This window comes from Megalopta genalis, chromosome 6, assembly GCF_051020955.1.
Source record: "Megalopta genalis isolate 19385.01 chromosome 6, iyMegGena1_principal, whole genome shotgun sequence".
In the NCBI taxonomy this organism is placed as follows: Eukaryota; Metazoa; Arthropoda; class Insecta; order Hymenoptera; family Halictidae; genus Megalopta; species Megalopta genalis.
Window position 1 is genome coordinate 12,681,630 of NC_135018.1, and position 14,308 is coordinate 12,695,937.

Here is a 14,308-nt window from a genome sequence, read left to right on the forward strand (position 1 = left end):
CGGGCCAAGAGCAGGTTTGTCCTGCTACTGCCGCGATCAGAATATGCCGGCTCTTGCGACAGCTGCCGCTGCTGGGAATCGTGCGATAAGCGATAACGGCATCGGAAGAAACTAGTTTCACGGCGATCGACCGAGTCGCGAAACGGAAAACCCTCCTCGAAAATCGAAACGCAGTGGAGGCTCGGTTATCCGAACCAATGAGACACGAGTATTCGGGTGACACATCTGTTTCGAAGGTGGAGTTAGGTACATTGACTCGCGAAAGTGCTCGAACACGTTCAACACTTTGCCACGTCAACAGCTTCAGAATTTCATAGAATTAAAGGATTTTAATTAATCAACTCGAAATTGAAAAGTAATAATAATAGATTAGCGTAAAAATTACTTTTCAAATCTCTGAGCAAATAATTCCGTCACACACACATATATATATTAACTGCCGCTATACATATATATTTAACTGCTAATATATATATATATGTTAATTTTATATATGTTAATATACATACATATTTATATATGTTAATTTTATAATTGTTAAAACGGAATTTTTTGCAGATGTTCAAAAGACTAGTTTATTAAACAATAGGTATAAATTGATTTTTACTTGAAATACTTCGAATGTCAAAAAATGATGAAAAACTGGTATTTCTTAGTTTACGTGTCATTCCGATCAATTGCAATTTTAAAAGAAAATTTTGTAGACATTGTCTAGTAAACTAGTCCTTCTACCATATAACTTGAAGTCGTTTAGACCAATTATGAAAAGATTATAACGGGGTTGTAAATTTTGTAGATCCTGAAAATATCCTGTGCGAGATCCCGAAAATAACACGAATCCAGTATTCAGAACGGGCGGGGATATACATATCGGATCGTGACGGGTAAAACCGCTATTGATAGCCTATTCTATTTGTATTCTATTTGTATCGAATGTGTATTTTTCTCTGTTCGAATGGTTATAGAGAAATAAAAGTTTAGTTAGAGGAATCTGAATATAACATAAATGACGAGTGAATTAGAAGCTTTCCAAACATGACAACTTGCCAGCCAAGGAATGGATTGTTAGAACTGGAAGTAGTTATCTATTTACCACTTACAATTCATTAAACAGCACGACACTTCCACGTGCGTCATTGTATAATTTATTTGGCTTGAAATTCCACAGTGCAGGAAAGCACTGTTAACATCTGTAAAATGAGTTAGAAATATTTTTATGGATGATTTTATATGTGGCAAAATTGAAAGGAGGTGAATTTAGTAACTACAATTAAAAGCGATGTTACAATTTCGTTCAAACGACCTGCGTTAGTTACAAAATGTGCTTGGAGCCCTCGGAATTGGCAAGAATCCTAACATGACTTTGGATGAACTTTGCCATGGACCGTAAACTCGTGACAGAGAACGTTATCAGACCATAGAAGCAAACACGGTTTCCTATTTATCAAGAATGTGTACAACACTTCATAAGAGAATCATCAATGTATGAAAATAAGAAAATTTCTCGTGAATTCTCAAAAATGCTGACACTGTAAGTGCATAATATAAACCACAATATATCCTTTTATAGTTTCAAACGTAAAGCTTCTCGTGTGTGACATATTTTAATTTCAATTTCAGACACGAAATATATTTTTGATCAATTTTCGAACATGTAACTTCTTTTCTCCAGAATACGTCGATATCTAAGTGAAATAATATCCTGCAGTATATGATCGCTGTATAGAAATGCAAAATTCCAACTCGAAGCAGAACAATAGCGATTGTTCTGTTCGAAAGGAATATAATTTGAACATTGCATCGATGCAAGAGCCGTCTGAACGGATTCAAAAATTTATCAGATAAAGGATTGTATTATTGAAGATCTCGTTGAAATAGACGCGGCATTGTTGGACGGATTCGCGCGAGAATTTTCATAAAGCGGGCCGAGGGAATTTGAGAACTCGAGAATGTACTCGAGGAGCACCACGGATCCCGGCAACGGTGCCCGGTAGCGGCCTTCGATGGCCTAGATATTCCCGTTTTCACAACAATCCCACAACGGATGGGACTATCGCGATTCCATCGATCATCGAAATCGGGCTGAAAAGATAACGCGAAGGAAAAGCTATTTCGGTCGGCCGAAGACTAAGAATGGCGATTGTAACAGGAAATTGTGTTTTACCAATCGGTGGTTCTTTTTTTTTACCAATCAGCCCGAAACCACAAGTAATCGCGAAGAAACGGACAAGCGATCGAAACTGTTGGTGGAAATAGGCCTCTCCGTGACCGCAGATCGCAATTAACCCGGAGAATACGTCAAGCTGATAGGCAACAAGACCAGTCCCGGCTCTATCTTGTTATAGATTAGACAAGGAACTGTATGTATATATAAGGAACTGTGTATGTACTGCGTATGCGAAGGCGTGTCAGCAGTAACGACCAATGACTCGGAAATACGAGGAAACAATGTATCAATACCGCGAAGAAATCGGAGACAATGCCCGATGGCCGTGCAGCTCCGTTTGTTTTGTATCGAAGGCAAACGAGATATCTGAAAAGAAGCGTGCAGAACTGGTTGAAAATATAAAATCGGAGAGACGAATATAATAATATGTCACTGAATAGTCCGAAGTACTTTTCTTTTTCAATTTCAACAAAATTTCATAAAAGTAGAAAAATCGGTCTTGCATGTTTCATTTCTCTCTCTCTCTCTCTCTCTCTCTCTCTCTCTCTCTCTCTCTCTTTCTCTCAACCGATAATTATATATACTTTGAGTTACTTTCTTTAAATCGTAGAAAAATGCTAAAAGAAATATAAATTGATCGTTTTTATTTTAGTTTTTCTATCCTGATCTTTTTAGGTACTTCTTGGTTTTCTTTATTTACATCTGAGATAATATCGTTATTAAAATATATTATCAAAAATTAGAATAAAAGCCAGTAAAGACAAAGATGAATATAAAGTATAAAATAATATATAAATATGTTTTCTAATATAATATATTATCGAGGAAACAAACATTTTGGTTTTATACGTGAAGAACATATTTCATTTTGTTATATTTCTGCAGCTCCAAGAATAATAGACAAGCTAAAAAATAATGCCACAACGATTGCGAATTTGAACATGTCAAATGCATATCAATGATTTTACTTGCTGAAGAATATTTAAATATCGTTGAATCATGTTCGCATTTGAAGCTCGAGCCAATTAAACAGATTTCTGGTCAGTACAAAGCAGATTATTTAAATTGAAGTCCGAGCACAAACTGCTTTAACGAAGCCGGAATTTCAATGCGGCTGCTCATATTCCACATCGCAGACGTAGTAGCACCATCTATAATTAGCGGAAACCTCTCTTTAAGCCGGATTAGATCTTTTCGTTTATGCCTACTTTTCTTTCCGGAAAATTACAACCTCGTCCTATCGCGGAATCTACTCTTTCGTTACACCGGCTTACATAATAAATGAGGAAGATAACCTTGCTCTGGACAGCATCAATATCGGAACGAATATGTGGCAACTAAATGAAAAATTTCTTATCGCGGCACTACGCCTATCGTGGTTGTCCATTACCGCTGCCGATATAGACGCCTAGCATCGAATTATCGACAGAACAATTAGAACGCAATGACGTTCGAAATATTTGTCCAATACCAACGATACATTAAAAGCAACAGAAGTATTGTTCATCGCTTGGAGAAAAATGATAACCGAGAGCCAAAGATTGACGAAACAGATTCGTTTCAGTGCAATACTTTGGTGCACTCTTTCCTGACAAGTGTTATCACCAGACTGCAGATTCGATGCATTTATGGCACAAATGGTTAGGTAAAATTGGAAACGATGAAAATTATTACAGCGATAAATAAAAGTATAGTCGATCATTTTTCTTGTAAGCGGTATTACAATTTTCATTTTGCATAAAATTCCTCGGTCTAATTATAACCAAATAGCAATTGTGTGTCAGCCGAAAATACATGTTCTGCAACAAGAACCGATTGTATTTACATAATATTGCTAACTGATAACATGTTTAATTTTTCTGTTAGCATAGAACAAGGTATCAAATGATATCCTCATTTTTACAAGACCTGTAAAAGTCAGATTACTATCGGAGGTAGTTTTAACACTAGGTTCACGGAACCCGTCAAAATTTGCAATTTAATTTATGATTATTCAGTTCGCGAAGATACATTTACGACGTGCAAATGCAAATATTACAATAGCACTCGTTAAAAATCAGAATAAATGTCTTATTGTTACTTTTATAAACTAGAAGCTCCGTAAATCTAGCGTTAATCATTTTGTATTTTAATGTCTTTACAAAATCAGGGCAAATGGACATCACGGAACAACGCAAGCAAAATAACATTTGCACGAATTAATAGAGGTAACTGTGATAACTGCGCTGTAAATTTTATGCATTTATAACAAAAATGATCAGAAAAGGTATCAAACTGCGTAAAGACATAAAGACATAGAGATGTAAAGACGTAAAGACATGAACAAGAACGAGAAATGCATTTCTATTTAACTTACATTCAATACAATTTCCTCAAAAACATGACAAAAGTATGTAGATGTAAAACAGTGAGAACATTCAACGAATTTAAGAATATTGTTGCGTTGTTTTCAGCTCACTAAAATGATTAAGAAAACAAATTAAATGCGTATGCATCTTACAATTAATGTAGACAATTCTTATTTTACATAAAAATCCGCAGTCTAGTGATAACCACTATATCGCTAACGCAACCAAATATATTCAAATAACAACTCAAAAGTTAAAACGTCGAAATCCACAATTACGTGAAACTTGAGCTAGTACAAGTGTAAAATTGATGGCGGGGCCTGTATTGTTTTATCGCGGAGACGGATTACAACACATATTTCACGCATCGTCGATTCGTATCTGAAAATATATATCAAAAGTAATATTTCCATGGGTATTCCGGTGATAGCAGGCAGTTATTTACGCGAGGGCTTACAAACCGAGCGTGGACTGCGCGGCTGGCAGAGGATTTACATGAGAAATTTCACTATTTCAGTCCCACACACACACAGTTTTACGTGTCTCTCCTTTTTGTTTCATGCCGGATCAACCTATTCACCGTCACGGAACTCGTTTTACTTTACGTACAATTGAATCGTGACTTTGTGGTCTCCTCAACTTGAAACCAGAATTCCGCGGTGTAACGAGTATGTCGCGACACAACATCGAGAAAATGAATATGCCGTGCTATTGTCTCCTTGGTGCGAAAATATTTTCAGCGACGTCGTATATGATAGCGAGATACAAAACGTCCTTCGTAGAATTCTATGACGGGTTTTGGTCTGCTTGCGGTTGCGAGCATGCTCGAAATTAACCCCTTAACGTGCACGCTCGAGTTAACTCGGGCGCGCTAAACTGGCCAAACTGTGCACACTCGAGATAATTCGAGCGGCGTTGTACTTTATGTTGCTATAATTTTTCACACTCGAATGCGATCGAGAATTGAAAATAACGATGTGAAAGCAAAAGAAAACAATCGTTTTATTGATATTTATCATTTATATGTGGGATTGTAAGCTATAACACTTACTTATTCAAGTATAAAATATATCCTTTTTCTACTTATCACTTACGACTTATCTCTTCCTTGTGAGCCGCTTTCCGACAGCGTATTCATATTCAGATTCTGATTCGCTCATTTTTCAATATATATTTTACTAAAATATAATGTAAAATAAAATAAAATATAATAATAATAATAATAATAATAATAATAATAATAATAATAATAATAATAATAATAATAATAATAATAATAATAATAATAACAATAATAATAATTTATCAAAATCCAAAATTGCAATAAAAATTTTGATTATTTTTGTATTTTTGTAATTTTCTTGCCAAGACAACGTTCTAAATTGTGTTTTTTTACATTAAAAAAAATTGGTTTTTTTTGGCCGGTTTTTTTAAAAAGACTGTGCATTAAAGGGTTAAAGAGAATGTTGTTGGATAGCGGTGGGTAAACATTGGGGTGGTCCTTAACTATAAGGATCAAAAATTTGTTTGAAACTGGGATATCTAGGCATACTGATTTTGAGAAAAGGAGATAGATTTCGGGAAAACATTTCACAAGTATCTTTTTCATCGGCCATCATCGATGCTGAAAAGGCGGAAGCAAAATGTACTTTTTTTTATTCCCAACTTTAAGGTAATCTCTTGACGTTTTTCCATCATCGATGATGACACATTACAATACGTCTCAAATGTTTTTCCAAAACTGCTCTCAAATGTACTTTTTATTTTCAAATTTCAGGGCTGTGTGTTTACGTTTTCAATATCGATGATAACCGATAAAAAGAAATACATGTCAAACGTTTTACTGAAGACTAACACTCTCACAGAAACTTCCCCGAAATCGATGTGTTTAGACACGAGATATTACCTCTTGTCAGATTCTGCATCATATACTGGATTTAATGGTAAATGTTTGAAGATTTAGTCTACGATTTTTTTAGAAGTAACACGTAACACTCATCGGCATTGCCTTTGGATAAAAAACGTTTAAACAGTTCCTGAAATAACGGAATGCAGTTACGTTTTAAAAACGAAATTAGATCATTAACATTTTTAAACTTCAATTGCGTCTAAATTATTACAAAATTGTGCACATAGCAATTTCGAATGAAATGTTATGACTTGGGGAATAAGACCAAAAATAGAAAAAAGAAATCGAGAGTCAAAAAATGAAGCAATGTTCGATAATATCAAAGACTAAAACTGACAAATAATATTCTGCTGTTTGCAATTGCCTTATAAACAACTCAGCGTTAATTCGGCTCGTGAAGTTTAGTTGAAAGACGCGTTAGTCAATTTGCTGGTCTAGAATGACATTAATAAACGGCCAGACATCGTTGTGCTTCGGATTGTACAATAGTGATACTGTCAGTGGCTACGATGCGTTATTGCGATGCACGTGGACTCGCATCAAATTGGCGACGCCGAACAGCACTCGAGCAATTGGAAGATATATAGAAAGAAGTCAACGACCCGGGATTATAAGTACGTATCGCAGATCAAAGGCATGGTCAGAGAGTGAGAGACAGAGACAGACAGACAGAGAGAGAGAGAGAGAGAGAGAGAGAGAGAGAGAGAGAGAGAGAGAGAGACAGACAGACAGAGAGAGAGGTAGAGAGAGAGAGAGAGAGAGAGAGAGAGACAGACAGAGACAGACAGACAGAGAGAGAGAGGTAGAGAGAGAGAGAGAGAGAGAGAGAGAGGAGACAGAGGGAGAGAGGTAGAGAGAGAAAGAGAGAGAGAGACAGAGAGAGAGGGAGAGAGAGAAAGAGAGAGAGAGGGAGAGAGAGAAAGAGAGAGAGAGAGAGGGAGAGAGGGAGAGAGAGAGGAGACAGAGGGAGAGAGAGGGAGAGTTAATACGATCACCGATCGAACGGTGCTAACGAAATTTCTGGCGGTCGCGGCGAGCAAATATTGGAAAACGCCCAATGAAAATACAATTTTGGGTGTATCCGGGCAGCCGGATGGCCAGAGGTCGTCGGGGAAGGAAAACCGTTCGCAGGGGATTCAATTAGATCTTTAATGGAGCCTGTGTACGCGACGCTTATAGCCATTTGCGGTCGCTGGATCGAGCTACAGCTTGGTATGACCTGACCAGGATTCCCGAGAGCCAGCCCTCCTCGCATCCTCACCCTTCGTGACACTTTCTCAGCAAACTTTGGGCAGCACTCCAAGGCACCGCAGAAATCGTGTACCATGTTAGAAATTCAGGGCAGTCTGAACTTGGCTCGATGCAGCGCCGGCTAAATTCCGCTGAACGAACACATGGCCTGCACCGATCCGGAACTCGTGCATCCTCCTTACCACTTTTCACCTCACCGACCTCATTGACATATAATTACAGGGGAGACAATTGTTGTTTCCTATTGTTCTCAATCAAATTTGAATGTTTTCTGATCTGTTTCTTTTTTTCACAGAAGTAATGATAGACAATGCTTGATCGTGTAGATACGAGCATTTTCTCTATTTAACTAGTTAGCTATTACAACTCCTTTGAAGAGTGTGCAAACTAACATGTGTCGCAAACTGTGAGGGATGACGAGTATGCTATCTAACCTAGACACTGTATAAGTTTTTTCACAATAATTATTTATATTTTTTTATTTGTTCGTTTCATTTTGTCACGATCTCCAAATATTCAAAATACCTTAAAATTTACTTTTAAGATGTAGTTATCGTTAAAATTGCAATTTAAACAGCAAATTTTTACACACGACGAGTATACTACAAAATAGTTAGATTGCGTAACACTAATTAATTTCAAAGTATAGCTGCAAATTTCCGTTGGATGTCGACCTATGGAAATCTGTTTTTATTCAAAGACTGATTATTGCATGCATAAAATAATCGCGTTTGATGTACTCATGAGATATAATAAGATTATAAAAAAAAGTTACATAATAAAGTGATAAGGCCAATGCCATTGATGAAATGCCAAGTTAATGATTAGAATTCAAGAGATTCATATAACGATTTTACAAAATACAATATGTATTACTGAAAAGTTTATTAACCATCAAAGATATTGAAATTTCGCAAGTTACTACAGCGCTAGTGTATTTGTTGTTTCTATATTGTTCATTTACTTCTTGTTAAGTTTTTTTAAAATAACTAGTAACACGTAACGGTTTATCAGGAGACTTTTTGCAATCAAAAATACTGAACAAAAATGTTGTGAACAGAAAAAGTAAACCATAAATCGTGAAAACTTAAATTTTGTAGTTTATTTATCCTGTTTCTTTTTAAAACTCTAAAGTAATTTCAATAAACAATTACTAATTATTGTAAACCCTTAATAAAAAGTGCAACAAAATTAGTTAATCTAATTACACATACATACATAAACGCTCCATTAATATCTTATTCTTAGCTAATTTGTAAAATAGTAAGAATATGAAAAATTCAACTTTGGCTATAAAATGAAATCGAATCAATTGTGACCCTAATGAAGGATTAATAGTTTTAATCGCGCGTCGCAACGTTAATGTCACCCACGAATGGAGAACGAAGAATCGCAGTCTAACAACGATAAGTTTTGCAATCGGAAAATCAAAAATCGGATCGCAAGGGCTATAAGTAGCGTATCCGATGATCGAATCTGTAATGTTCACCCATGTTTTGTTGTTACGATGAGTGCGAGACACGTTACAGGAGCAAAACGATGAGTTCGGGTCGAAGCACACTTACATGCCAGGCTCGGATCGTGCTCCAAGGCCGAGACATTCTTTCATTTGATTTACATTAGAGTGTTACAAAGGAAGACTCATTCCTTGACGTATCGCATACATACAAGGAACCCCCTAGATAATCGGTAGATAATCCGTTATCTACAAAGAAGACCCTTACAGGTCCCGTATCTCCAACTGACTCATCCCACGAGGAAGACTCCGTTACCTATTTACAAGGAAAACTACTCTTCCCTATCGAAACCAAGCCCCACCTTGGATTCACCAAAACTACACTATAAGAGGCCCCGAACGACTAGAATAAACGCTCGTAACTGTTTCGACCTCGATATAGGTGCAGCTTCTTTCTAAACCGCATCAAGAGCCAGTAGTGTAGTGCATTATTTTAAGTCTAAGGACGTGAATAGTCATGCAACACCTATCTCGTTGGCGATTCCGATCAGAAGTCCCCGTGACACCGGCACCGTCCAAATGTGTTCACACTGGCAGGCAATCCCGGTCCAGGCTTGCTTCTCCCGCTGTATCAAAACAAAGCGAGACGGAACTATGGAACTGGTACGATGTGGACAGAGTGCGCAATCTTTCGTTCTAGTGTCGTCGACAACTATCACACAATGCAAAGAATGTATGTGCAACAAGATTTTTATATTGTTTATTACTTTATGATGTATAGCCGGTTATTCGTTTAAAAAAATACATTTTAAATGGTACAATAAAATATAAATTTTTATGTAACATTCATTTACACAAAGACTCTAAAATGGACAAAATTGAGTGAACACTCTTTAAAAGGCAGTATATTTTTTAGAAGTTGGACTAAACGAGAGATTAGAAATTTTTTTAAATGATAGTGGGATAGTCTACTAGAAAATGACTGTAATGCTTTTTTTTTAAATTTTGCTATTACTTGAAATGACAGAAAGAATAAAAAAACTCATGTGATGTAATCACACTTCTGTGTACCAGTTCATCTTACTTTCAATAATTTTATTAACGAACGAATTTACGCGTAACATATTCATTGCTCTGCAAACACAAGATTTCATTGGTAAAGTAGTCTGAATTCGTAATGATGACACATTTTTGAAAAAGCATAATTGTATCGTTTAAGACAACGTATATACTTATTATTGGATCGCTGATGAGGTTATTGAAACTCAACTAAATTGGTACTCACAAGTGTGATCAATATTAATTGTTTATTATTCCCTCCGTATCAAAGTGACTGTCCCATTTGCATAAATGATTTGTATCGAAACGACTGTCCCATTTTAAAGAATAATGTTTTACACTTGCCCTATCATTAATTTCAAGTCATAATTTACTAAGTATGATACAGCTGTACGGGTATAATGAATATTTATTTAATTTTTATTTTACATGATTAAACGGCGTATGTTATTTGATTGCAAATTTATAAATCAGACGATCATTTCGATACGGAGAGAGTATAAACTACAAAAATAATAATTTCGTCTCAGATGACGTTTCACTGGTTTCCTAAAATATTCAAATTAATACTAATATAAAAAGTATATTTATATTTTTCATAAAAATTAATATAATCTTACAAAAATTACATCGTGTTTGGTCTTATATTTTCAGAAAAAGCTCACAATTGCGTTGGTAATGGTCCCATTAAGAGAAAGTAAAAAAGTAACACATTGCGTTATTATCTATCCTTCGTTCGCAGACCTTTTCTACATTCGGAAAAGTACAAAGGCGAACGTCGAATCTCGGTCTAAGACACTCGAGTGCCGAGGTTCATTTAGTATTTCATCGGTCCTGCCTGTGGCACGATGCTCGCGCGGCTAATGTGAACACTGTTAGCCTAGCACGATGCAAGCACGACCCTGGCATGTAAGTGTGTTTCGACCCTTCAGGTGGCCGAGTTTCAGCATCTGTTTCTTTGGTTTGAGTGGCGTTTACATGCTACGGATTAAATACCTGTTCCACGAAGATGAAGTAAGTCTGAAACAAAGTGGTATGTATCACCGATCTGGACGAAGTTCGATAAAACGAAAATTTCTACGTAATTACATTACAGAGTTTTACATAGTTTTGTACATTTGTAAGCATTACTCATATGTAATCTATGCAATCATTTTTTTTTTGTATGTAGCTGTCTCAAAAAATGGATTTCGTTAAAGCAATTATGTATACCGAAAATTGTTCCAAAGAATTACATTCGAATCTCATTCTCTTCAAAGCATTGCCCAGTTAAAGCAGCAAGCTATCGTGTGACGTAATCACGCGGACGCGTGAAATTAGATGCTGAATATTTAAGCAGCGAATTACACGTGGATGATTATTCTTTGATATTCCACATGACCGAAGAACTGGTTCTGTCAAGTGCAATTTGTACGTCGCCGCGCCAAAGGCACTTCTAAGCAGTTCGGGGGAAGCGTTTACATTGTCCGGAGACCATTTTTGTTTCGCGAATCGATTTTATAGATTGTTTGGCAGGAGTGCGAAGCGTCCACATTGAAATCACGAAAAATGTCTCGTCGAAAATGTTTCTGTTTCGTTCGCTAGCGTGCCAAGCACACTCGTGCATGATGTTTGCGCGCATGGACACACGATTATGAAATGGTGATCGTTCTTTTTCCAAAATGCGGGAAGCTGTAATTGCTTTCTCACTGTGTAATTTCGTTCCATCCGATTGCGACGAAGTATGCGTTGATTGCTCGAACGAAAAAGCAACGACTTGGAATTAAATGTCGCAGGGATGGTACGCGCACAAGAAATTCACAATCTGCAGCACATTTTCATCAATATCTGCGAATACGAAGCGAAGGAAGCGATTTCATGTAAGTTGTTTAATAAACATATAAATTATACAGTCCCTTCTGATTTGAAAAGTGCTTTCTCTGTATACTTCTCCTGAAAGTGCAGTCCCTTCTAAATTGAAGTAACTTTAACATCGGGTCACTACGCAATTTTTGCATCGCCTTTTTGTGTATTATTACTCTTGAAGGAGAAACAAAATTTTTCGTTTACTTCATCTCGACTGTAAAGCTTCTCTTAAACAACGATATAAAATTCTGTGTTATAACTTCTATAAAAAGACCTCTAAAAATAGAAACTTGCATAAGAATCCGTAGTGAAATTATAAACATAAATATTTAATAGAACGTTTATGTGTATGTAAGTACATATGCTCATTGTAACATCGGCAAAAAGATTCGTTAACCGCTGTCTAACGCTAAGTACGACTGCAAATTTGATAAAACATTGTAAAGACCTAGAGGGAACAATTTTGGAACAGAGCTGTTGTGTGAGTGCACGTTACACGTGAAAAACGATAAGGTACCTTATTTCATACTTACCTTGTCACCATTACTCGACGAATATTCACAAAACATAAACGAAACGGAAACGAAAGATCCACGGGAAAATAGTCGAATCATGAAACGTCGAAGAACATACACTTATTGTGTTCACCAAATTGATTTAAATAGAAATTAAAGAAACACAGCAGAGACGTACTGGCAGAGGCTGCTTTACCTTATTTTATATGCATATAAAACACACATACATATTTTGTCAGATGTATGAAACAAGATTTCCGCTGAAGTAGCGAAACTCGAGTAATACTCGATTCGCAAGTGTATATTTACGATAACAGACAACCGTTTCCGTTAACAAAAATTTGTAACAGTGATATCTAGTATCTTATCAGAGAAAATTTTTACGCGATCAGTTTCGATAAAGACTCGCGGGTTCAAGATAAATGAATCTATTACACTATGTGCTAAACAAGGCAAAGAAAATACAGTTGGATTAACTACATACGTATTTCATGTTACAATTTATCGCAAGTTTACTTAATGCGAATATTCGCGCGTTACCAGCATATTTTCAGCGCCATCTATGTGAAATCGCTAGAATCATCTCGTAATTGCTATGGTAATTTGTTAACTGTTGCCAAAAATGATGATGGCCCTGCTATAAGTAGAAACTGTACTTAAAAACGTCAAAATGCAATTGCCGATGTATATGTATAATTGCTGAAAACCAAATTAGAAATTCAAAAAGACCTGTTTTAATTTGATAATTATAATTCAATAAATATATCGTTCAAAGTTTCGTGTCTCATCGTGGAGATTCCATCTATGATTAAACTGTGATGATTACTGTGTGCACTATGTTGGAAAATAACAGAACGGTCGGTAATGGAGGTCTCTTTTAACTGACGAGTTGCACAGACTTAGGATACGCTTGTCCTATCAAGGATACAGCAGCCGCAAAAAGCTCGTAATTGTTCTTAATTAAACTAAATTGAAGGCTACCAGGGGACAAGTAAATGTGAACCAATCCATGCCATCGTTCTCTTTCCAACCAATCGTGAGACTCGCTTTTACCGACGTCTATCAATCGCCGAGCGAACCTTATCGACGCTACGAGCGCCAATTCAATGTGTCCCATATTATAATACATTGACTACGATAATTTCATTATTCTGGTCCTGTCGTTTTTCAATGATTACAGGAACGTTCATAATTACACGGAAAAACGTTATGTCACTACCAAAACGTTCCATGAGATTACGCTGTGACTCCAAACTCTGAGATATTTCATACATCTGACAGTACAACAAGTAGATAATTTAATTATAGGTAATTGAATTCCATGAAAGGAAGACAAACATTGCAACATTTAATAAAAATAGTAATAGATACAGGACGTATTGCAAAGTGTACTTACCTCAGACGTAGGAACGAAGATGCTAGGTCCATCGAAAGCCGGCACTGGGACCGGAAGTCCTCTATCCTGAAAAAAGACCAACGTTTCCCTTTTTGAGCAATTTTCTTACCACCAAGCTGTGATGTAACATTAAATTAAACAAACTTCCAACAGCCCGGCTAGCTCAGTCGGTAGAGCATGAGACTCTTAATCTCAGGGTCGTGGGTTCGAGCCCCACGTTGGGCGGTCATTTTTTTTTTCTACATTTTTAACTTAAAATTAATGTTTATTACTTCTAGACCCATTTCGTTTTCACAACGTGAAAAAGGAACGTGATATATTACTGAAAATTATTTATATAGGTTGGGACTGGACGGAAGATA

General features: G+C 36.4%; 2 protein-coding genes, 2 long non-coding RNA genes and 1 other non-coding gene across 8 annotated transcripts in view; 3 read left to right on the forward strand and 2 right to left on the reverse strand.

The window, feature by feature from the left end:
• On the forward strand, nt 1–2,694 carry LOC143259783 (uncharacterized). Its single transcript, XR_013033787.1, has 4 exons — nt 1–355; nt 797–884; nt 966–1,531; nt 1,621–2,694. It is a non-coding gene; the product is annotated as an uncharacterized LOC143259783 (long non-coding RNA).
• Sesn (Sestrin) overlaps nt 1–14,308 on the reverse strand; it is a 296,174-nt gene that overhangs the window by 211,352 nt on the left and 70,514 nt on the right. For all 4 annotated transcript variants that reach the window (XM_076523347.1, XM_076523346.1, XM_076523348.1 and 1 more), the window contains exon 5: nt 13,947–14,012. In XM_076523347.1, the coding sequence (XP_076379462.1) occupies nt 13,947–14,012 (66 nt within the window). The remainder of the gene's footprint in view (nt 1–13,946; nt 14,013–14,308) is intronic.
• LOC143259785 (uncharacterized) lies at nt 10,758–11,990 on the reverse strand. The gene is made up of 2 exons (XR_013033789.1): nt 11,880–11,990; nt 10,758–11,210 (listed from the first exon to the last, which is right to left on the reverse strand). It is a non-coding gene; the product is annotated as an uncharacterized LOC143259785 (long non-coding RNA).
• The window catches only part of LOC117226248 (organic cation transporter protein), a 190,695-nt gene continuing 188,302 nt past the window's right edge, over nt 11,916–14,308 (forward strand). The window contains exon 1 of the mRNA XM_076523350.1: nt 11,916–12,049. The gene's annotated coding sequence lies outside the window, so the exon portion shown is untranslated. The remainder of the gene's footprint in view (nt 12,050–14,308) is intronic.
• TRNAK-CUU (transfer RNA lysine (anticodon CUU)) lies at nt 14,099–14,171 on the forward strand. The gene has a single exon. It is a non-coding gene; the product is annotated as a tRNA-Lys (tRNA).